General features: G+C 40.8%; 1 protein-coding gene across 3 annotated transcripts in view; it reads left to right on the forward strand.

Annotated features, from left to right (window-relative positions):
• Positions 1-24,827, forward strand: part of LOC135466845 (fibroblast growth factor 18-like) — a 71,912-nt gene extending 47,085 nt beyond the window's left edge. The window contains exons 1-5 of one of the 3 annotated variants that reach the window (XM_064744582.1): positions 3,111-3,371; positions 9,685-9,733; positions 12,029-12,191; positions 18,359-18,465; positions 20,916-24,827. In XM_064744582.1, coding sequence (XP_064600652.1) covers positions 3,334-3,371; positions 9,685-9,733; positions 12,029-12,191; positions 18,359-18,465; positions 20,916-21,218 — 660 coding nt within the window. In that variant the 5' untranslated portion in view covers positions 3,111-3,333 and the 3' untranslated portion in view covers positions 21,219-24,827. Of the gene's footprint in view, positions 1-3,110; positions 3,372-7,190; positions 7,465-9,684; positions 9,734-12,028; positions 12,192-18,358; positions 18,466-20,915 lie in introns of those variants that run through there. The other 2 variants (XM_064744583.1, XM_064744584.1) reach the window with 2 other exon arrangements.
• The last annotated feature ends 1,572 nt before the right edge of the window (positions 24,828-26,399 follow it).

The raw sequence follows: 26,399 nt of genomic DNA on the forward strand, positions 1-26,399 counted from the left end.
AATGTCTTGGAGCTAGTAGGTTGCCTTGCCGCATGCCATGTTCCGTGCGTCAACCATTCTGTATTCTCTGGACGTCCGATTTAATGGGTTAATAAAGGTGATCAGCGACAAACGACTTGGTCACTTCTCACCGTGGGTGTTTATCGGTCTATACAAATGTCCATACAATAACTAGAAGCTCAGATTACAAGGGGAGGGCTATTGGCGTGAGGCATTGTCGTATAATTCTCGTGGTCAACAGCTAAAGCGTGGATATCATGGTGCACTGACCTGGAATCGAGTCCAATGCACTTATGTTCTCTACTTATGTACGGCTGATATTTGCGGCTATCAAGTCAATTTCTCTGTCCGCAGGCAATAGATCATTTTCCTAGTCCTCAGATCATGGATCCATGGCAAACACTCACCATACTAAACGGCGAAAGGCCAATTCTATTACAGGCTCTGAAAGCGCTCGATAAAGTTAAAACTACCTCTAACTATGGACTCGTTTAGTCTTTTCTCAGCTGTATTGCCTGGGAACGCAGGACTCCGTAACACATAAAATATACCGATGTGCCCGCAGCTGGCTTAGCCTTCATTTATGCTTGATTTCTCGTATCATATTGTACAGACCGGAAAGCTAAGTGAGGGGACAGTCAGGAATTTACATTGCACCGAGATTTGTATAAATTTCTCATTAAAGAAACCCATTGATCTTATTGATACAGCTGTTGAGGAGTGTGCAGTTTGCCAAACTAAGGAGATTTATTTACTTTGTATATACGCATTAAAGCAAACGTGGGTATTAATAAAACGCATAGTTTATCTTTTTGTTTGAAATGGTTAAGGATATGTACATTTATCCTAACCTGTTGATTATTTTGGCGATGTGAGCATCAAGACAAAAACAGTCTTATTAACTGGTATAAGTGATGAACATGCCAGTTTTCTCCGGACTCTACATATTTGACACAATCTTTTATCCCTCCTGACCTTTTCAAGATTGATCTCCAAATCGTTGATCGTCTATCAGGTTTGTTGACTGGGTGGCTTAAGCCCCCAGTCAATCGCTCTATTCAGACAGCAGCGGGCAGACTGTTCAGGTTTATTAATGAGTAGCTGTGAAGAGAACATGTGTATCAGATCTGCCAGCTGGAATGCTGTACATTCTGTATACTAATTGCTATAATACTGAGGCTTCGGAAACTTCTACTTCCGCATCTGTAAGGGACAGTTATATTTTAAAATGATAGTATAATGTATTTCTAAAGGGATTCTATATCGACATGCATTGAAGGTGAACTGTTTTGCAAAACTTTTTTTTTACCTGTTTTCTGTGGTGATAACCCTAGCTAGCTTTACCTCGATGTTTTCCTCGAGTACACGTGTTTTGTCGACCCAGTTTTCAGCGAGCCTTACAACAGTCAACACACAACAAAGAAAAATGAAATTTGTTGTATGTGCTTGGGGAATAAACTTTAAACTGGAGGCTCTGAGAAGTGACCTGGCTGAGGTGTTGGGGTGGAGACGTGCCCCTGTTCGCCCGTCCCAGACAGGCCCAGTATGATATGTACCTCACTCCCCTCCCCTCCCCTCACCGTCATTAACTGCTTACAACGATCCATGTGTTTACTGTATCCGTATTAAAGTATCGACCCAGAAAACATGTCTCATACTGCTCTATTTCAACGATATAAAACCAAGGCTAAACGTGGCCCTTATCTTTTGAACTGTCACTTTTTCACGCAGCTACGGAGATAAAATTTGGACAAAGGAAAAAACTGATATTTACGTTTAGGGAAAACAAAATTATATGTAGTTACCCTAAAGTGCTAACAGGGGCGCTCAAAAATCAGCGAATCTACTTCAGTTGTTTAACCATACAGTCAGTGTATTTGTGCGTAATAAGTTTATGTGTTATTATGTATCTTGGTACAATATAATCCAAATGAACAGCACTAGGATGAGTGGTATTAGTGAAGTGTCCAGGCGTATTTGTTTAATCCCGTCTGTCACAGTTGGTTGTGCACGTGTAGAAGGGATTAACGTTGTTATATATTTACAAAAATCCGGAAAAAAGCGGTAAACACAGATAATATAAATTAATTAGGGTATAAGCAGTTAATTTAGCTGTAGCTGAGGAGACCGCGTGTTCAGCTAAAGGACCTGCTATACGTCCGGCAGCTTTCTCCTTGCCTATTGTTTCCATGTGGACCAATCAGAAGCCGACTTCACGGTCGCCTATCTGCGGAGTGCGGAGCGCGGCTGTAGCCTCCCAGTCGAGCAGTGTGCCCCTAGCGGTTAGCCCTGTGACTTGGGCCGTGCTGAACTCAAGCTACACATCTTGGCTCTGTTTACACCAGTCACAAGGTTTACCCAGAGAGCAGCGTTAAGCGAGACCTCGGATGTGCAAGGAGAATTCTCGGTTTGTCCGCAAACACGTGCTACATACAGTGAGGAAAAAACCCTCTGCAGTTAACGAATATTATACAACGAAAGTGACACAGATAGTTAAAATAGTTGATCTGGATTGGCGCGGCGTTTTGGCGAGAAGCTTGAGTATCTCTTCTACCTGGCTGTGGGTACGTCAGGTGTGCTGTACGGACGTCTCATCTGCCTTATCGCTGGCGACACAGCCGGGCCCTCTCTGTCACCACTTCACCCTGAGCACCCCCACACACTGGAAATAAGAGGTGATTAGTGGCCATCACCACCCCCCGGGATGATCTCTAGGGGATGAACCGGCTAGAAAATATGATAGGTAATAAGACTACAGATAGCTGGAGGAGTGCAGAAGTTTTCTTAGCTGGAGTTATGCGCACAGAGATAACACGTCCCATCGATCGGACAGACCGGCTGGAAAACTTAGCGCTGGTGAATTTCTCAGATACTTTGCAACATTGAGGTGTGTTACAGCCCAAACTCGAGGCTTTGTGAGGGTTACGAAGACCATGGTTTAAGTTGAAGTAAAACTTGTGTGTTTTAGTCTGCAGAGGATATAAGCATAAATATATATATATATATATATATATATATTTACATATCTACATATATAGCGTGGATAGTGAGAGCAGGTCGGTGAGGCGTCGTGTGACCGGCCCAGAGCCTCTGTTAAGGGGACCTGTTGTATCCACCGTGCTCATTAGGTGGCTCCTGTACACACATGGTACAGAGAGCCGAGTCTGACAAAACTGCCTCTACTTGTTAGAGAGCTCACGGGGATTGTTACCATTTTACGTTTGTAGTTTTATGGAATGATCTAAATGAGAGTTACCGGCTTGCCGCCCTACCCCTCGGGATGCGTGACATGGCTGTGGTGCGACCGTCGCTCTTTCCCTGTCTTAGCCCATTATGAGGAAAGGCACTTCTCATAGACACGGCCAATGCAGGTGAGTTGATTGGGGTTTAAGCAGTTCAGGTATTCACACTGTTACCTTTTTTAATCCTTGCATCGTCACGTGAGGTTTTCGGTTTGAGTACAAGGTGTACCATGCGTATATTACGGAAATCATTTTATCTATATAATATCAACTACGCTACAATGTGTTGATGATTTGTATATATAGGCACAAAGTCTAGGAAGTTGTTATAAATGGATTAGCTAGGTATATTACTGTTACAAAATCGCTTACAACTTGGGAGATGTGGCTACAGTTTTGTATACCACGTATGATAAGTAGATTTAGAAAGTGCATGAGCTTATATCTTCCATGTTAACGCTGGCACGGGATCGGTGTGACTGTAGACGTTCGGGCGAAGGTGTATGTGGTCGTGCAGGTACATGGTGAAAGTGTACGCTGTCGTACAGGTACATGCTGAAGGTGTACGTTGTGGTACCAGTACATGTTGATGATGTACGTTGTCTTACAGGAACATGCTGGAGGTGCACACTGTCTTACACGTACATGCTGGAGGTGTACGTTGTGGTACATGTGCATGCTGATGGCCGTACAAGTACATGCTTAAGGTGTACAAGCTGAAGGTGTACATGCTGAAGGTGCAGATTCTCGTACAGGTACATGTTTGTGACTTGGGACCTGTCTCTCGACTTGCATCGCCTTATATAGGGCAATAATAGCTAAAGCTGCTGCCTCAGCATTAATTGACTAGCATGGTTTCATTACATGACTCTGGCCACACTTGTCACCTGGGTGTTATTCCACGGACAAGTATATGGGTCCCCTGACACCCGAAGGTGTCATCCTGACCAGCCCTATGCCCAAGGGACCCGGGATCTCGCCTCGCCAAGAGAGTCAGAAAGAGAAGATCAGTTGATACTCACATGATCTAAAGTGGATACTTAATTGGTCTGCAATTAATTTGCCTCCTATGGTAATTCCTCGGTCCCTATGGGTGACTTTTCACCGGGTCTGCCATGAAGTACCATGGCGTACTAGATTGAGTGTGGATGAGACAAAGCATTTCCCCTCCGGGCAGTGCTCGGATCAAGCATTTGCCAGTCCGGTGTCACCAAACGTAATACTTCTTCACTCTATTGGTCATATTCCTAACCACTGCTCCCTTGGGGCTGAAATCGCTGCCTGGGTGCGAGCGTATGTCTGTCTGCTGCCCGCTGGCGGGTCACATGTAGGATTTCTACCTGTACAAAAATGAGGCCAACCTGTTCCATTAAATTCCTACTTTCAGGTACAACTGGGATCTTCTGCTGATGGTATCTTACCACGTTTATTTTTGATCCCCCCTAACTTCGACTTTGCACAATAATTCCGCTCAGGTGTCATATTTTAATAGTCCCTTTTTGATGCAACCTAGTTAGACGTTCTTTTCCCAACCCCATTTACAAGGTACCGTGAAATACGACCCATGTACGAGGCAGAAGCCCGTAAGTAATTGTTAAGCCCCGACCGCGGCGCTGAAAGGTAAGGGGTTGTGGCATAATAAGCAAATAGAGGGAGTTGTGATGTAGTTCTCTGACGGCACGATCCCTTCCAACGGGACTTGATACATATTGTCTAGGGAGACCCAGTATACCAGACCTATACTCACTCACAGAACCTGTCGCCGAGTTAGTGTATGTTTGCCCGTGCTTTTATGTGACAAAGTTTCTTGTTACGTTCTCATTCACGAACTTTTGAACGCCAGGTGAATCATTCATGTCATAAGTGCAGAGGAAGGTTAAGAGCTCACCTTTTATCATGTATGATATTTTTATTGGGTTCTGTTTAATTTCCACTATGCTTGCTTAATATACTCATACCGAAAATGGAGATTGTCTTTCATATCAATAGAACAGAATCAAAGAGGAAACTCATTTTAGTCAATCAATACTGAAATTTGAGTTTTTTAAAATTTATTTTGTACAAGTGAAAATAGATTTCTTGATGAAATGTTGTAAGGTGTTTTCGTACACCTCGGCAGCAGAGGAATAATCTTTTCAAAACTGTGAAAGTAGTGCAAGAGAATTGTTCAAGATCCAAGTGAGAGGATCTTGTTTTAGTTAATGGAGAGAGTAAATTTACTTGTCATTAAATTAACCGCATGTGAGGATGAGATTATTCTGCTTCCATTCTCACCGCTGGGAGGTGAAAAGGCTGTGGACAGCAGATGATTTAGCCCTAACTCAAACCTATGATCACTGCGGCCAGAATGTTAATGAGCTTCTCCGTGCTTCGGAATTGTTCTTTTTAACGAAATCCCGCATCCTACCGAGGTGTGGTGAGTGTGTTACCACTGACCAACGATCAGTTAACACAGGACCACGTTACGACCCGGTACCGATCAAAAGATAATACCACTTGTAGACTTCATTCATCCTCCAAGTGCTCCGTATATGAAAAAGTAGGGTGGAAAGTTGAAATGAACAGAAAGCTTACACAATGGGCCTGGCTAGAGTCTTCTGAGAGGCTCGGGGTACTTCTGGAGAGACCAGGCGGCTGTAAACCCCAGCCCAACCCAGCTGTCCACCCGGTTCACCTGTATTTACCTGCTCGTGAATTGGAACAGGGTGACTGTAGCATAGCGAACTATCGCTATAAAAAAACTGGGAGTTTGACAAACTTGGGAATGTCCAAAATATTAGAGCGGTTTAATGTTATTGCCTTTGATAGAATTAGTGTGCACCTTGTCCATCCAGCTATAATGTGTATATGGAGAGCTTGGGCTGTGACGTCGAGAACAACAGGCAGAAAAATATCTCCCAACCCATTGAAAACAATGAAAACTTTCTTTAATTTAAACGAGCATTTATACATGCCTTTAGCAATAATATCATTTGTGAAGCTCATTTGTCATGATACGGTGATGCTGTCTGTACAACCAGAGAAGGTATATTGTTTACAGCCGTTTGCTATGGCAGTCGCCCAGTCAGTTCTTTAGGTTTTACTTTAGCTTAGATAAGGAGATTAATCCACATTAGCATTCGATCATATGATTCTTCCCTGACATAATCCCAGGCGGTCTTGCACCTTATCAGTCATTTCCGAGAATCGATTCTCTGTATATGACAGTGTTTGAACATTCATCAGATAACTCGGTATAAAGGCAATTACAACTGATTTTAGGTGATATGATAACAATGTACTCATTAAACTCGGCGTTATTTTATGCTCCGCTCAGTACCCATACTGGGTCAGGATAGAAAGATAGTTCCACGGTCTAACTGTGGAATAGTTACTTCATAGCCCTGAAATCGTGGCACAAATTATAATTTAGGAAACTATGTGGAGGGTTTGACTGTTCACCAGATTGGAAACTCATTCCCCGTTGGGCAAGTGCCAAGTAGCACTGTTTTTGCCACCCGTATGATGGTTGCTGGCTTTGTGTAAGAATAACTGAAATTGTGCGTACGATGATAAACAAGCTGCATCGAATGTATGATGTCGGGTCCGTAACAACCGTGAGACCGTGGTCGTAATTTGTTTGGGAATGTTGTTTCGCTTGGATAGTTATATAGATATTTTTGTGAAATGACATTACGCTCTACAGTGATCTATGTGTGTACAAATTCCAGGTGTTGGGCGGTATACCAGGGCACACAGTGAGGACACAACCGCTGATTAACCTGCCCAAGACAATAGCCTTGGACGTTAGGTCACATTCCTTTGCGGTTGGTGGCCTGGGTAGAATCGCCCAGAGAGCCGAGGGGGCGAACTGTCCTTATGTCTCCACAGGAGTATCCCACGTAATGGACTTGAAGTTCAAGGAAACACTGGATTTATGAAATTACGAGTTTTAACTGAGTTGTCTTGGTCATGTGTTTCGTCCAGAAGCGGGAACCCGCTGGTCAAATATTTAAACTGCTGGCCAAGCTGCTTGTAATTCAATGGCCGGGCGAACGCCTTTTTCAACTGACCGTTGAGTGAGTTAATTGGTAAACTAACACTTATCCGGACATCCAACGTGTGTTCTACCCGTGGACCTAGCCTCCTGACATTTGCTATGTAAGCCAGGCCGGTCTCCCAGGGGCCAGCCCTCTCCTCCCTTGGGTATGGGATGTCTCCGTCCAGCAAGCAAACTGAGAAAGTAAGTGAGTCTCTTTGAGCGAAGCACGTTCAGCGCGACCGCTTGAACCTCTTCACACCGGACTCTTTCTCAAACTGACAAAGTAATTAAAATCATTATGATGCTTTGATATTTAGAGGGAGGCAAGAATTTCAAACATGTTACTGTAAGCTTCTTGTCCCCTTGACCAAAACGTGTTGCCGTCCCTTTGTTGAAATTTGGTATACGCCAAACATTCTAGGAATTAGATGGATTATAACTGTGCCAGAATAAGTCTGATTACTAATCTATTGAGGACATACTTTGAAATATGTATTCTTCGATTACACTTTGAAACCTCTTATCTTTATTCCATGAAATGGTTGAACGTATCTTAGATATACTTGTAGTGTTTCTTTTGATGACATACTTGTGTGTTTGGTCTATCATTCACTCCAGCTCTTGGATTAACGGTTCTTTGGTAGTTTTAACTCCCTTGGTTAAACGTTCTGGAAGGCATTCAAGGAAGTTTTCACCTGCCTTTTTGTGAAGTCACTGTGAGTTTAGGCAAATCTGTTTGGGAGGTACCGGAGCATACCCCGTCATCAGTATGTTCTCGTTGGTAGAAGTCCCGCACTTTTCTTTCTGTATGAATCAGGTGATGTGCCCTTCTTTTCAGCAACCGTTGAGCCGTGTATACACTCTTGAACTGTCGGTCTAGACTCTAGTCTACATTCAGAGTAGTTCGCTGTCGTAACAGCCTCGTAACTGAGTAAAATTTAATTCAACGCACGACTGTCGTGTCGTCTGAGCTGACACTGGTCATTAAGCGTTTAAAGCAACAGCCATCTACCCGACCTTAAACATTATACCGTGTGGCCAAAAGGTCGCTATGTTCTACGTTAAGGCTGATCTTAGGAAACCATAGGAAAGTCTTCCTAAGCAATAAAGCATATACTAACAACATTTATTACCAATAGAAGAGCCAAGCGTGATAGCTCGATTTTTCGATGAAGTCCGAATCCTGCTTAGGTCTATCCAAAATTAATTTATTATATATATATATATATATATATATATATATATATATATATATATATATATATATATATATATATATACACGTCTAAGCAAGTAATCGGGTGTGAATGAATTTTTTTTTATTACTATGCAATATGATAATTTCTTCGGATATAAATAACAGTTTGATGCGTCAAAGACATTGTTTTGTGAGGTCAATGAAGATCTTAGAACGTGATCAATGCTTGAATGCGCGACCTTCTTAAAGCCCAGATGAAAAGATTTTTGTGTGGTGGTTTGGAGCATGTTTTGCCTGACATGTTGGAGCTAAAAGATTTGGTCAACTTGTTGTGGCTGAAGGATGGAATTTGGTCTCAAATCCTCGTTATGCACGATTTGTTTTCGGTGCTAAACGATGTGTTTTGTTTGTGCGCTATTATTTCAACCTCGACATCAACGAATGCGCCCCTTGCGTGTTAAGCTTGACGTGTGCCTGATACACCTGTGCTGAGTTGACTGTTTTGTTGCCCACCGAGCCCAGATCCAGTAATACTGGCCAGGCAGTGGCGTTTATCACATTATAACACTGTGCAAGATCTTGGCACGATTAAGTCATATTCTCTCTTCTGAACAAGTATGTTGTAAAATTACGTTAACATAACGTGTCCTGTTCTGACTGAGGGTATTTTCAGCCAAACAAGTTTGGCTTAAAAATACATCAACGAAATTAGACGTCGTTATGAAGACGAATGTGTGCATCACATATGCTTTACATGTCTGTTTGGTCTAGTCTGGAAGGGGAAAAAACATAGAAGGGAAGGGTTTTACCGGTTTTGCCTGTTAAAGAAAATAATACTGATCTAGATAACAACTGAGAAGTTTTTCCTCTCCTCTAAAGACCTTCTTGTGCGAACGCTGTCAAAAGTCTGATTCTCTATGAAATGGGCTGAACTTTTATTGTTGCTCTTCTATGAGCGCTTGAATAATGCCCCCCTGATGTGCCCCAGTGTGTGATTTCATCTATGAGGACGTGAGTTCGAACCCAGTAATTGCCAGTCACTTTGTGTTCCAGACAGTTGGATTTCTTTGTTACGTTTGTTTCATTGGAGATTTATCGCCGAATTCAAGAATATTCCACTTTTGCTTTACCTGTCAAACTTTAACGGCCTTGAAGGAAATATGGAAAACAAAGAATAATAAATCTCACAATGAACGGTAATATTATGTTTCTTTCTGTTTCAGGTTGTTCGCACTGCTGCTATCCATGTTACTGTTTGTAGGGACAGAATCGGTAAGTAATCATCTTGACAATTACTTATCCAATAGTGTTTTGCCTTGCTAACTACACTTGTGTTTTGTATGCTTTGATCAAACCAGCACATAACAGGTACACCATTACCAGGAAACCGTTAAGATCTACTAGTGGTTATACAAAAGAAAGTGACTTAAAACAAGTCACCTAAAGTTTAAAAAATTGGCTTGTGACGACAAATAATGAGTTTGTCGTTGTTGCATTTGTCTTCACTTACCCTTCGTTTAGGGTAAAGTTGTACTAACAGTACCAAACGCCTCTGTGTGAGCAATTATAATTAATACAAATAAATTAGCATAGTGACCAACTCGGCATCTACTGTTGACCGAGGGTAATCATTTTACACCTAGCAAAGGATACCAGATAACAATCCATTGTCTTTCATTCGACTTTGCTAAAGTTGTTTACCTGTTCTTTTACAGGTACATAAAAGTATAAAAATAAGTAAAACACCTTGGATCGGCCCCCACCCTCATGAGAGCCGTGTACATGTTGTTTATGTTTTTGAAGGAAAACACGACAGACGGGTATATCCAGGGGTCGTCTTCAACATCCCTGAGCTGAGTACAAGGAATAAGGGTCTTCTGGGGACGCGTTTTGGGGTGAAGGCTGCGATAGATATTCCTCAGTGTAACTCACTATACTTGACCCCACTAACATGTGCTTTTTATGAAAATAAATGACACATGAAGTGACAAATATTTTACTTCAAAAACGATATCAGCCATTTTGCAGTTAAACTGTCATTTAAGTCAGAATAAAAGACTTGCTAGATGCAGACATTCCTGTCCAACAATGCTTCCCTACCTCGAGCACTGCCTCAGGAATTTGTCTGTACCTCACCCCTCCCATGTATATATTTCATGCCTCTGATTTATTCGTGTTTAGTCTTTTATTTGGCTTGTAATAGCTTTGGGGGTCTCTAAGGGGCGACGATAAACCCATACGAACAGTTTCATAAGTGCGTGTCTTTGTATTTAATGACAGTGGGCAGTTCAATTCAATCATTTCGCAACAGAATCGCGAAATCCCTTCTAATTTTGTCTAACTTTAATAAATCTTGGTTGCTACGGCATAAATATTTGTCGGCTGTGTTTCTATTCTTACGAAGAGTTTACCATCACACTGTAGAGAGTTTTTTTGTCTGTTTTTGTGGTGGATCTAGGGCAGCCGACAGGTTGAGAAGTATGCTTGGGTATTACCGCTGAGTGATGGCCTGCATGCGGTCTCGTATGTCCTCCAATGCAATGTTTTCCTACGGTCAGGTGGGGTGGGGGGGGGGGGGGACGTGATTGGTCCATGCCATTACGTAGATATGTCTACTATATGCATAACTCGTGTGTAACTGGAACGCGGGGTCTAAGTTACGATGAGTCGAAAAGAGCAAACAGAGTGAACTATGCGTTGCCCCAGGGCACTGGGCCAATGCTACAGAGCGTCTCTAACTTTAGCACAGGTGAACTGAGTTCCAAAGACTTAACCGGGCCAGGCCAAACCAAGTCACCTCTACATATTTGCTGTAATCCTTCATATCGCCTTTCCCCAGCCATTAAGACTGCTGGCTTCGTATTACTGAAATACGCCTACAATCGAGTGTGTATATTAATGTACATGACGTAAGCTTGGCGATACCATCAGTTGTAGATTTGAACGTTTTCTTTAGTAGGCAGGCTATTATATTAGAGGCTCCATGGCTTTAAATCCCAGTTCTCAAAACAGATAAAGATGTGACCAAGTTCCATACAAGTGTAGACTGACACAATATGTTCACACGTAACCGGCGAGCCTCGGCCTCTTGTTAGTTTACCTCAGTTAAGTTTTTATTCTAACTGTTAATGCAAATGGTTAAAAACTAGCAACTTATACATCCTCTAGGGCTATCGTTTTAGTAGAATTACGCAAAACATTGAAGTTAATTGCAATTTATTAGACACCCGTCTTTCTATAACTTACGACTCGCGTTTTTCATCCTTAAAGTTCATTCCTGGAAGACAGTAATAACTATGTTCAAATATAAAAATCACCACCGTGGAATATCAATAAATTATGTACGTCTTTCTCAATGTCAACTACGTGCATGAAAGAGGTCATTACTGGACGATCACATTAACACTCCGAAGATGGCATTATTTCCCAGTATTTGCTAAGAATTCTGTCAACGTATCTCTAACACACCTTTTTCCATCTACCTGTAAAACTCATCTTGATCTCAATTTCACTTTGTCAATTATTGGCAGCGGAATGCAATCTGAATTTTTCTTTTCTCTGTTACAGATGAGTGGATTGCCTCCCTTCTCTCATGGAAACCTTCCGACTGATTTAACGGAACCCTTTGTACGCAGTTACCGGCTGTATTCTCGATGTTCCTCCAGGTATCTCACTATACGCTTCCGACGCCGAGACGTAAACGCTAGAGGAACAGACCGCAGTAAATACGGTGAGTCCAAGCAGTTGACTTCACACATTGCTACACTTAACGGGGCTACTGGTTCAGTTGAAATTTATACGTGGGAACAACCATAGATATTACATTTAAATTTACCATGATATGAGTTTGACGCCAGAGGTTTTATGATGATGATAATGATTTGTTTTGATGGAGGCACTATTCTGATGAATAGTATATTGTTATTCTATTATATTATATGCCCAAGATGGTCTGGATTTTCTATGTGCGACATTTAAATGACCCTCTACCTGAACTGTATCTTCGATTTTATTAGATGTTAATGAAATTCTTTCTACAACTTCATCATACTAGATATGAAATATAATACTGACCTAAAGTCAAACAGATAAACAAAAAAAACAACCATCACGAAGCATAGCCTCTTCGTTGCTAACTGTATCAGTTTAGATGAGATAAGCCTTTTGAAATTCGTAGCTTCAGAAGAAACCTCGTGAAATCACATTTGTATGAGGTCTATCTGTTCATTCAAGTGCACCGTGGCCTACATATAGCAAGTATGTGCTGTCTCTCAAAGGAGCTCTGTGTAGGTATCACGTGGGATTTTTGAACAGCGCAACTGAGATACGTATCATTGATTAACGACAATTTATAAACAAGCATAGTGCTAGATTTGACTCCTGATTACGTTTACGCGTCTAGAACACTCGATATGTATTTCTGGCATCACTGACAACTGCTTTTTTAAACACATGTGAATTCTTCCTATTCTTTACAGTTCTTTGGATGTTTGTGTTGAAAGTTGTTTTGGAAATTGGTCTTTCTATTATTGATCTGGCACCCTTTTTCTAGTGGAGAACTGGTGTAAGAATGCTTATTATACGACTGCCTAGAGCAGCTATAGGCTCTCTGTGGTCAGGAATTCTAGAACGGGTTCAACCGAAAGCTATACAAGAACACAGCCGATCTAGCTTATAATGATGTTGATTTGAGTTCAGTACGCAACACTGTCTTGTACATTTGTCAATATATCAAGAACGATCGAATGAATGTTTTGCGGACGTAACTTTAATTTGTAAAAATAATGTGATCTGCCACTTCACATAGTTCAGGCTACGACTCAGGTGATTAAAACAAATCCATGTATGAAAAAAAAAAAACCAAAAAAAAAAAAAAAACAATAAAAATAATCGAAAAACCTACTCTGACCTGAAGAAGTGAATAAAATGAACGAATTATCCCTTTTGGCAATGTTACGTAAAGCATACATGTACATGGGTACTACTCCAGTGTTTGTTCATATAGCATACATAAACTTTTAGTTAAACAACAATACATATCTTGTAATATGTTAGCATGTTGATCATTTTAGGGTAAAACTGTTACATGAGATAAATATAAACATACTTTCTGTTAGCTTATAAAGACTCATAGGCTCCATGTGAATGACACAAATAACTCTCACATTTTTTGTCGCCTTGAAAGCATCTTAATAGTTCAGCTGAGACAAAATCCGGGAGGCCCTCAGTGATTTTGCTGCGAGTATATCCAGCGACACAAACTCTTGCTGTAACTTGGGAATATCTGGCTTGTGCAATACACAGAAGCTAAGGGCTAAGTCTGTGTACGCTGTCACACAGGCAGTTAGCACGTAAAGACAGTGAGACAGTAAAGCCGGAATCAGAATAAAATAAATTGTCGTCAACGTCTTTTCCACTGGCACATTGTTCTAACCTAATACCCATAGTGGGTGCGACTTTGTAGACAGGTGCTGCTGAATACTAGTGGCAGTGCGGTCAGATCAGTTTATGGGACATGATCTGTTATAGTAGGAACACTCCACAGTCCTACTGCTCAAATGAAGCCCACATCCTAAATCTTTTCACTTCTGTCAGAGGGGATTACATCATATTTCACTATTGTTACCAGTTATGTGTCTGCCAGTAGTCGCTCACACTCCACTCTAAATCAATCTGCCTAAGTAGGTTACGGGAGAGAAAACAAATTGGAGAAGTTCACAAACTGTTTTGAGCGTTTTGGTATGCAGATTACACCAACCTTGTACACTACTATGTAGGGTGCATTTAGGAGTGTTTGCATACGGGACACCTATGTGATTCAACAGTTGTCTATCTGTTAACGCAGTCTGACATGTTTTAAAACATGCCATCTCTTTGTATAATACCATAATGTCAATGCTAAGTCTGCTTTATGAACAGCCGTTTAACTACGTGAACTTGGGTGGTTGTGTATGATAAAGTCAGTGACAATATGGCTGCGAATTTTAACTGCTTATTGATTGGTTGCTAGGAGCTCGTCTCTTGTCACCAACGATTTTGATTCACCCTTTTTCCGTGTAGACGGCCATCGCTTGTTTCTGCCCCAGACCCCAATCTCCATGTGTAGAGAAGTAGATCACGTATCGTGATCCTGCTTGCCAAATGCTGGGCCAATGTTAGATTTATACGAGTTTCGTTACAACATTGAAACCCGTGTCCTGTGTTTACTCGCTGTGACCATTCTCCATTCTTTAGCGTTTGTCTGTTGTATACTTTGAAAGTTAACAAAACCAGGTGACAACATATTTTGTCCCATAATATATGGTTTATCACCCGAGCACACTGGCGACATTGTTGTGGGAAAGCCACAAACCGTCTCCGCTCGACCTTCTGCTACCGCCATTCTACAGAGTACAAGACGAGTACAGTAGTGCCTGCACAGCAGAGGACGAGTCTTTTGACGGCTACGTCACGTGGTGTCTAGCACCTCACTGGTAGGGCAAATGTCCACAAGGCTGTTACAGAGAGCTGTGTTATTAGACAGGCCTACTATCTAGTCTATACAACCTCGAAAAAGTGTGTTTCACAAAGCACAAAAGCTAAAAGAAAGATGAATGACTGTTTCAAAAAACTTTTTTTTAAACCTGCACAACTGCCCAAAACGCCTGATAGTCGTCTGTAAGGATTGTGTTATTAAAGTACATCCGGTATTCACAAACTGACGAAGAATCTTGCACGAGTGAACTGTCAGCATCAGCACGTGTCACTAAGCAATGTACGATTTGCTTTATTCAAAAGGTAAAACCATTTTCCCTAAATAATTTCTGTGTATATGTATATATATAGTGTGGAATGTTCTTTGGCGGGAAGATATAAATGTTCTGTCAACTAAAACTTAGTTTGTCTAATAATACAATCAGGTTTTAACCGAAGAGTGAAACCACGAATAAAGATTATTTCTAAGGTTTTACTGTAGAACGTACATGTATTGCCATATTTGTTGGAATTAAAATATTTGCGATCTTTTTGCGATGTTATTGGTAACTGTTCACTACTTCTACTTCCTGGTAACCATCTTCCGTTAAAGTTATTTTAAGAGATTGTGATGCTAATTTTATTTCTGAAACTGGCCTTTGGCAAATTTAGACTTTGATATGAAAATTATCGGTGGACGACCTTACTGTGATTAGTAAAGTTCGCTTACTATTTTGAAAAGAATACGGCACACCATGTGAAAAGAAAAACATTTCGTTCAATTTTATTAGGGAAAAAATGGTATTTCTGGTACCTTCATATTTGGTTTGTTACTTGGAAGAGGACGGCTAATCTGCATGTGGTTGTGAGTTTATTTTGACTGTAGCGAGCTTCCTGAAAGGTCGCATATCTTGATGTCATCATTAAATCAGTGGGAGTAATATTCACCCTGATGTCATCCGAATGCCCCGGAAATAGAATAGGCGTAGGTGGCCTGAATACAGTATGACTCAGTGTACAAGGAAAAGAAAGAAACAGCCACATGCAACGTGTTTACTTGATATAAATATGTTATGTATATAAAAGAAAAAACTCAAAGCGTAAACACTTTTGTTACTGATTTGCCTCCTGGCAATTCATGTGTATGTCTGTTTATAAACCAGTTTTACGCGATCAATACATGCTTAAGATTAAGCGAATAAGCTTGTGCGTTTTGCAGTCTTTGGCGTTATTTAAGAAATATAGGTGGAAAATTTAAAGTTTTAGAACTGCCTAGAATATTATCGTAAATTTAGGTGAAGGTTTGTGAGGGAGATACCTTTGATTTGTCTTCCATTGTTTGCGTGAGGTTACTTTGTGTTACGAAGTTCAGCTTCTGTCCAGTTTGTGTAGAGAGTTCACATAGAGGTCATTAAGTGTAAATACCAGACATTACTTCTGCGGAGTGTTAATAACGGTTGATCGGAGTTGTTCTCGGTCGTCATTCCGGCACGATTGCTCCGCTAAACTAGCCAGGATTGGACAAACTCAACCCATTCACTCCTTGTCCTGTTTGTAATGTTGGAAAATATCCATATATACTCAGACCAAACAGAATTCTACTGACAAAACTATGCGCTTCACAAACGTATTTGAATACTAACTCGTGGTATTTCTAATGCTTTTTTAACCCACAATGAAATTCAAACCTTTTCTCTGGGAACTGAATGTCTCTTAGAATAGAGGGTAATCGGAAAATTGACAAGTTTTCTTGTATGGGTAAGTGAAAGTATATATTTCATCGGAGTTCTGCTATAGTTGGTTTTGTGCTGCCATTTACACACATGGCCGGAGTGTTTGTCGAGTTCTGGCTGATGCCGCGAACATTATCAATGTTCGGCTTTTGTGACCGCACTGCCTTAGGCCCTGATAGCTATCAACTGCAGGTAGTTATGTTTTATAAATTATCCTGGCTATGGTGAACATAAAAGAGATCTTACCGACGTGTTAATACATTCATAAAACCGTAGCTCTAGTAAAGAAACTGTGCAGTCATTCGAACGGGCCGTCTTTTTTGCAACTTTTTTGCATGGGACAGTTGGAGGTAGCTCTGCTTTCGCGCTGAATGGCCACTACTTGAGCCACATGTGGGCCAGATTTCGGGCGTGTTTCACATTATTATTAGTGTTATCTGTGAATGTTGTCATTCATGACATTTTATTCACATTTGTGCAAACGACTACCTGTGTGGTACTCGCTGGTACAATTTGTATGTAGTAAAAACTGTACACCATACTCCATACCACATACTGTTTTGATGCCTACTGTAATGTACGATTCTACTATAATGTATGATCCTGCTGTAATGTATGATTCTACTGTAATGTATGATTCTACTGTAATGTATGATTCTACTGTAATGTATGATCCTACTATATTGTATGATTCTACTGTAATGTATGATTCTACTGTAATGTATGATCCTACTATATTGTATGACCCTACTATATTGTATGATCCTACTGTAATGTATGATTCTACTGTAATGTATGATCCAAATGACATATATCGTTAGGGGATCATCTTCCTAACCAAGCTCTTATCGAAGAAGAGCACCACTGAATGATAACTAAAGCACTGGTATCCTCAGAAAGAACACCGGATTCCAGCGACCATATACTACGGAGAGTTGAAGAGAAGTTCAAACATGCATATTAGGTCTTGTGAACTTTATAAGTGCCTCTTAGTGGTTAGAGGTTTCAGGTGGTTTCCATTGTTCTCTAAAGAAATGAGAAACACGCCTTCATAAATAACTGTCGGAGAAGCTAATAGAATATCGACAAAATAGTGGAGATATTTAATAGCCAATTATTCCTCAAGACATACATCAGGTCTTATGTGTAGCGGGTAATTGTAGTGCCGTATGATTTGGTCTACAATAAGCCCATAGGTCCCTCCCTGCTTCCATATATAGACGTGACTTAATCGCCTAGAGGTTAACCCTTCCATCACAAACCATTACTCGCTAGGCAGAATTAAAGGATTTTCCTCAGTTTAGATATCTCCAATGTCCGCTGTTACTAGAGTTTAACTTCAAGGAGACGGTCAGTATGCGCGGATCTGAGACAACTATTCTTACAAGAAGATTTGTAGATGTCAGATTTCCATGTAAACTGACTAGCCGTGATTAGCCTATTGTCTACCTGTAAAAAAAATGCACAGGTCCTAAATAAAGTTTTGTCTCCGAGTTGTGCATTACCACAACACCCAACTCCGCATCGCTTGTCAGCAGACGACACATAAATTACCCGAATGTAACAAAATACAATGTATCGCACATACCAACAACCATTAATTAGGCTCTGGTTTGAGTCAGGCACAGATATTTATGTCTCACGGGTGAATAAAATCAAGATCTTTGACATTATGATTGTAATTTTTGTTTATTTTCTTTGTTTGTTGCAGCCAAGCTATTGCTAGAGTCTGTGGATCACGACGGGTTAATCAGAATAAAGAGTGAAACGACAGGGCGTTATTTGTGCTTTAATTTCAGAGGAAAGCTCATTGTACGGGTGAGTATATTTCACTTATGTACTTACCTTGATGTGGGTTTAACGTCTTACCCTGACCCGTTACAAAGAAAATACATAGTTCATCCATTTTTACGTTGAATCCACGATGCGGATTATATAGCAACGACCTTAAGAGAATAGACACTGTTTATGAGCAGAAAACCCAGATAGTACAGTTTACAGTGAAAACGTTTTTGTAAGTGTTAGAACTAATATTGAATACTTGTCAATGAAGCGGATAAATTTGGAGGAATTCTTAGATCTCACTTTTGACAAATCATTCGGCCAGCGTCTCTCGATTGGGTTGTGATAACAGAGCGACCATCCACAGATCGTCTTCGGTAAGCTGTTGTTCTCTTTGTAAGCGGAGGTGCCAGCGATAAACATCTAAGGAACTCTTCGTCATTTCTAAATTGTCGTAATAACAGCGTGTCAGAGAAACGATTGTTCCTTCCTAGCGGAACCTGTGCGAAACTCCCTGGCTGCGGCTTTACTATTGGGAAGGCAAATGGTCAGGGTCAAACCACCGATAACCCGCCTGTAACACTCAATAACATCGACTAGTCATGCAATGGATCCTGGGATCAAGAAAAACCGTGTATGTCTTGATGGTGCTTGAAAACAAATTTGCATCTTTTCTGGAGCATTTTCTTTACCGATGGAAGATCATGTTTGTTATATTTCATCACTGCGTTAACAGCTAAAGACAGACTAATTATAGCTAGGAGAACTTTTGTGGGTAACTGATGCTCGAAATGTTATCGAAGAATTGATGGATCAAATATGGAACAAATCTGTAGCCCATCAATCGACTTGGTTGTTTCATTTGCGTCTATTTTATTGGCCTTTATCAATGGATAGAGATAAGGCCTTGCCAACTGATCCGGCCTAATCCATCTTTGCAGTGTTTTACCATCATATAACATGGACGTTCCCAAGACATATAAGCTGATTGGAATAGAAGTGACTCACAGGCTACTGTCTGTGATGTATCCGAACGGTCAGTCACAAGTAGGACAAACGCACCGGAGAGATATATTGGGTGATACATAACAGGCAATGCACAAGATCGATATAAGTCTTTTATTTCTTGACGAACTTGGTGTTTGACTACCATGAATAAACAACGATAAACTGACGTGTAAGGGTCACGGGGAAGGAGGCACGGAATGCTGATGGAGTCGGCCCTCCTCACTTCAGACTAGTGTTGTAACAAATCGACGGTCAGATGGTGACGTATGTGGCAAGCTATGGTGATGGGATGCCATCCCCACCAGTTTGTCCATGTCATTTAATTTTGGCCTTGACAACTTTCTGTTCACTTTTTCTGACATTTGACTGAAATTGGCTAAAGGGTAATATCCGTGTTAAAGGAGACCTCTGTTCGACAATTTTATTTCAGTTTTAGTCGACACGTAAGACAAAAAGACAATAAGAACAACAATCATTAAACTCGGAGCCACTTCTAATTGAAACGACGGTGGGCAGCCAAGCGTGTCGAGAAACTAAGACTTTCAACTCCATTCAACTGCATCATACCATCAGAGGGCCGTACATTATTGAAGCTATGTTATGTACCTGTAGCATCTCGGGCACAAGATTTGTCTATATTCTAAACATATACACCTATAAATGAAGACAGGATCGCTTAAGAATGAACGTATGAATATTGGAGAGTTTTATTCTGCGAGTTTTGTGTTCCATACATGTCATACAAAACACTCACCTTGTATGTGGCTTGTTATACTCGCCAATCCGTGCAGCTTCCACCTGGCCTGTAGGTCGATGGCTTATTTGCGTAATTGTGACTTGTGACCTAGAAGTTTTAAGAACGATCTGGTGAAGACTGGCTGACATTTACTGCAAGCTGTTTTGTATGCAAGACCTAGTTTTCACAGTTGACCTGCCAAATCTTTCTCTCCTCACCTCTACACCAAGGAGCTGAGTTAGAGGTCTGTGTACCTATGTCACGGGCTGTTTGTTCATCCTGCTTGTCACCCGGGAGTAAGGCAATGAAACGGACCATGTTCAGGGCCTCACATTCTAAAATACACCCTTGAAGCATATCGAAGCATGAGAGTCACGTCTGTGGTAGCGAACTTTGAAACAACAATATTATGCCTACAAAACACACTTGCCTAGGCGGATTGGATAACTGCTACACGACTGAACTTGGAAGAGCTGTAATCTTCGATAATATGCTTCATCCGCGGAGAAACTGTCAGTTTAATTAGGATTTAGGCATAATAGTATAACCACAGCACATTTTGTTACGTTTAAGGGTTACATCTGTAGTGTTCCTTCTCTGGAATTTGTAGAAAGCTTCTAAGTTAAGAAAACGTGGTCAGTGATGACTGACATAGCCAGTGGTGATTCACATGGTCTTCAAAATGGTTGAAATGCTCAAAGCCGTTTTCATTGCCTGAATTCGTTTTGTTGTCTCTTTTCAGCATCATGGTGACAGTATCCAGTGTAAGTTCCGAGAGGAAATAACCAAAGAGAACTACACCAAGTTTAGGTCTGCCGCCCCAGCGGTTTGGTACGTGGGCTTTCGCAGCAACGGAAAACCTGTTAAAGGATACAAGGGAAACCGACCTGAAAAGTGTTACCAGTTCTTAAAGAAGGAAGACACAAAACGCTTTCAGCCTGGTCCTGACGGATTAAAAATACAAGACTTTGAAGCCATCTTACGTAGAAGAGGACACCGACTTCGCAGGCGAAACAAATCTGCCAGGGTGAGGTCACGTGGCTAGGTGAAATTGTACTCTGACGTCAAGGTGCTGTATTTTCTGCGTCGTGAGTTCTCCAGTTATGGTGTGATCTTCCCTTCTAGTCAAGTGGAAGAGTTCATCGGACCTGGCTGTGCTTGTTCAATCACTGGAAGTGTTTCTGTTGCTTACAACGGCAACAACTATGTGGATACATATTAAATCGTCCCCAAGAGGGGACGTTTGGTTTCAAACAGTGTGTTCGGCCGCGAGATCGAAGCAGCTGTTATGGCCAGACATAATTTACAAAGTAGATAAGTGCGAACACCAGTTTCTGAGAGATCCACAGAAAACTGCTGACAATCCTACAAACTGGATTACGATAACAATGGAAACAAAACACTTAGTGTGTGAATTGATGTGAGGTGAGAGGTTTAAGGCTGAAGGTCAGTAGTCTCCGGTTAGCCATGAATGCCCTGCTAAGTGTTGTACTGCAGACGTTGGCTGTTTTTGGTCTGAATATGTATAGAAGGGAACTTCATACAAGGAAACGACAGGAGTCTTTGGTGTTCACTTGCAACTGTCGTGCTAGCTATTATTTATGAAACAAAACTTATTAATATGATAAAAATATCACAGTGGACGACTTGATTCTGTGACAAACTTGACTCCAATCCAACAACTGCTTGTTGGTGGGAATTTGCATCCACAAATTGTACCGTATTCGTCTCTGTTAATATTATTGTGCTATATACATGTCAAGTTTTCTTCACGCCGCAGATGTGGAAAAAGACTTTGTGTTAAGAAACAATGCCTCCGAGGAAGCCAGTGTAGAACGTAGCTACCGTACCAATCTACCTGTAACTCATTTAGTTTTCTACCTCCGTAATTTGGTTGTTGTCCATGTAGCCCTGAAGTACAGAGAAAGTGCGCAGGCTCTAGGGAATTGACTCCAGCGTCAGGGAACGTGGCGAAATATAAGGGTAACTCTCGTAAACCAAATCACTGATTGGCAAAATAATCTGGAACAACTATTCCCGAAAAGTAGGAACGGGGCTATGGTCCGCCTCTCTTTATGCTGATTTCGCTTTATTGTGTAGAATCCTTTAACAAATATTATGACCAACTCAGAGTACATTTTTTTTCGTAGACCTGGAGTTAAAAATACTGCCTGGTCATATTTCGACGTTTCCAGACTTTCAGAAAAGTGTGCTTTTTGGTTGCACAGTGCTTCTTCTGTGTCTAGAACACTTGTAATGAAAGTCATCTTTCATTTCATCATACAAAGCTCACAACCTCTTTAACAACAAAGACCAAGTGAGAATTGAATGAATAAGTGGCGATAATTCTTACTAAAACGCACCACTTTTCTGAGTCTGTGAAAGGTGCAGTGTTAGAATAGCTTAAATATCCAAGCAATATTGTTTCCTGTCGCTATGGCAACCAAACGATGAAATTATTCCTCATTTTTTTTTGTTCTACTTGACCATAGCCTCGTTCTGAATATATGTAGGACAGTCATAGACTTGTTCAAGTGTAGATTATTGTTAATGAATCGATGTCCATCATCGTTTGTATGATTTCAGCGTGGCTTATTTCAATCGCGGCCATGTTTGTTTTAACCAGCATAGTATTCAGTGTGTATACGATTGTTGCCTAAGGTCAGTGTGTTTTATATGCTATTGTTCTGAGATCACTGATGGGTTCTATGTATGATGTTTGTAAGTGAGCCGTTAAGACAATGTGGTTAATGTGTGAAGGTTTGCGAAGAAAGCAAAGCTGGTTAATGTGTGAAAGACACCGTTGAAAGTAAGGTCTGTTAATGCACAAAAGTTACTGTTGATAATCAGGGGGATGTGATTGTGTGTGTGTTAGCCCAGAAAGCAATCCTAGATGATTGGTGAAGATCAGATGGGAAAGTATGTTGTTGATGTGTATTGGTTAGCAAGGAAAGTAAGTGTGGTTGGTATGTAAAGGTTGGTCTGGAGAGTGAGCTTAGTTATATGTGCAGGTTACTTCGTAAAATTTACAATGTGGTTTCTGTGTACTGGTTAACCAGGAAGGAAGAGTTGTTCACGAGTGCAGGTCAGCCCGGAAATCAAATTGGATATGGTTGATTCAGATGACTTTGTAAAGGATGTAAATGGTTAGTCCATCAAAAAGTATGACCGAGGTTTGATCAGTTTAGAACGGACAAGATCAACAAAACAGCATATTTAATCGCCGTTGTCGGCTTTGTTATATGACAGCATAAATCAGCTTTGCCAAACTTATACTGCCCCATTTACCGAGAGATTGTCTCCCAGTTTCAATGCATTTCAATGTTTATGAATTAAAGTAGTCTCTAATGTGTGTGTATATATAAGCGTTTGAGACATATTCATCATTTCATATTATATATTTCGGGGGAGTAAAATGTCAATGAAATATTTTATCTGTTTTTACTTGCGTTGATGTATTGTTATGACATCAGTGTTGACTGGGCCTGGTCGGCTTCTCCTGGGAGGGACGAGTGACCTCACTGTCAGGTGTCCGCCTGAAAACATTGTAGTGTTGAAATACAGCTCCAGCTGACAGTGTGCATGGAACAATATTGCGTCAGGAAATTCCTGTCTGTTATGTGACACACGACATGCCTGTAAATCTGTCAGATTGCCAAACATATACCACACTAGACTACATATGCACAAAAGAAGTTGGCACATATCACTGTGTGTAAAGCAAACCTTCGTAAAAGAGGGAATTTATTGTAATACGCAAGGAGGCATCCCTAAATTTTGTCATTTTCCATCCACAACTATTTGGTATTTATCTTTTAACTTTTTGGTGTCAAATTGTCTACATTACATATGTATTGATCCCAAACACTTATATAGTCTGAATCTCTACCAGTCAACCGCAATCCATGTAAGTAACAACACGTTATGAGTTAAAGGACTGGTATAATACACCAGTCTCATTCAAAACTGGTTTTTCATGCACATAAAAAGAACAGAACTTTTCCACATGTCTTCATGCTTTACCAGAAGGTGCGCGGACAAAGCTGACACGAATTGTACGATACTGGGTGTTTTCTTGGGAATAATAATTTTGTAAATTGCTGATGTTTTTGCCGATGGTTAGTTCAGTCTGAAAATTCACCAGATCGTATCTAGAATTCAATCATGTTTTATTTAACCTCATCTAGACAATAAATTTTGCATCTTGAAGATATTTCAGAGTTTTGTGAATTTGCATATTTTGCCTCAGACTGTTTAATACCTTGTTCGGCTTATTTTTGAGCCTGCACCAGCCTGAATCCCAAGCCGGGTGGATCCAACCTTCGTCATCTCTGCGTCTCACACCATTCCTCCTTCCCGTCATGTGTTTCTGTATAATATTATAAGACAGATACCTGCTCAGCGATTGGTGGAGTAAGATAGAGATGAGTTCTTACTCAGTCGTGCCAGCTGTCATACTTCCTGGTTTGATTATCGTGTACAATAATATTATGTATGCCAAAGATATATATTTATTAAACGTCTCGTGTGGTGTATAATGGACGGGTGGGACTGATAATGGACGCGCGGGAGTGGCAATGGATGGGTGGGCTTGATACTTATGAATGTGCATCACTGTAGACTTCATTTAACAGTACAGCAAACATTGACAATAAAGGCCTAAAGTGTAAATACTTAATTTGTTGTTATTTTTTGGAAATGATGAGCCGGAGAAACACGGTTGAGATGTTTAACGAGTACGTTTTATAGTAAGGTTGTCGACATTGAACCTTAATTTAGGACCCTCTACGTTTGACTGTTGGTCTATTTCTATCAACATAAGATGGAGTCATCTACTGGCGGACGATTTATGCCCTGGCTAAATGACACGCGTAGAGAGTAGCGCTCGAAAGCGCGCTGGTTACTTGTGATCATTTGCCAACTGTCACACAACCGTCTCTTCTCTGCTTTTACTCTCTATGTATGTTATCTTGTAACAGTACCTTCTATATGTGACATTACTATGTATTTCACGTTTGGTATGGTAAATACTTCATGTCCCAAGTCTTGTGTACTGTCAATCACCTGTCCCCTCAGTGCAAGCCAGTTTGTTGAAAGTTCAGGGGGTGTGATGTAAGAAGCATATAATTCAGAGAAAAAAAAACCCTCCTCAGCCGTGAAGAATGACTCTGGCGGAACACGTCTGTACTACGTTGAACAATCCTCCTAGGTATTCAGTATAAGTGTTAATCTGTGACCATCAAACGAATAACCCAAGTGGTTGTTCGACTCGTGACTGTTGTCAAACAGTTGAGGTTTCCATTCATGGCGAAGTCTACAACAGAAGGCGACTTTCCCACTTATCGGTGGAGATGTCCACTGAGAAAGGGACCGCTTTCTGCGGTAACGGTAGTTCATGGCGTCTTAAGGACTACTTTGCGGTGACGGGTTTCCTATCTATACCATAGTCAGGTAGGCCTACAGCAGCAAGGGGAGTGTTAGACAAAATCACTCACTGCCCAATGTGTGTGGAGCAACCCACTGTATCCGAATTTTGGAAGTTTTGTCAAACTAACTATATCACATATTCAGTAATATGCCGTACGTATGAACCATGTTTTTTAAATAGTAGTTTTGGTTACACAACCGAGAAGCACACTGTAGACTGAACTATTTCAAGAAATAAACGTGCGTGTGTACGTATATGTTGAAAGGCAGCACTATATTACCTGTGCTGAGACCATTAAACCTTTGTTCAAGACGCTCTTCTATGGGCAGTCCGAGATGCGTGGCTTTTAGGTCGATCAAAAATTATAACATCTCTGCGTCAAAGTAATAAAATTTTACATTCTAATAATGAATCATAGGTGTGGCGTTATCATTCTTATAACTGATCTGTCTCTTATATCATGTACTGACTGAGTGACTGATTGACTAGACTTCGTGTTGATTGAACAAATTTCGTATTAATTCGTACTCTATTGGCCACAGAATCACGGATTAAAGCCAGATTTCACTTGGTAAAAGTTGCGTGTGTAAATGAAATCCATGACATCTTCGTGAACCGTTAATACGAATCCGGGCTTATTGGGGAAAGCAGGCAAACCTATCGTATGTACGTACAGGTATTTGTGTGAAATAGTCTCCTACATGTGTGTGGAGTATTCTTGGTTGCTATGGTGGTCATGTGACCATGTAAATGTCGGCGCTCGAAAGCTGTGTTCTCGCCTTTATTACTAGACAACAA

The sequence above is a fragment of the Liolophura sinensis genome, chromosome 6 (genome assembly GCF_032854445.1).
Source record: "Liolophura sinensis isolate JHLJ2023 chromosome 6, CUHK_Ljap_v2, whole genome shotgun sequence".
Classification (NCBI taxonomy): Eukaryota; Metazoa; Mollusca; class Polyplacophora; order Chitonida; family Chitonidae; genus Liolophura; species Liolophura sinensis.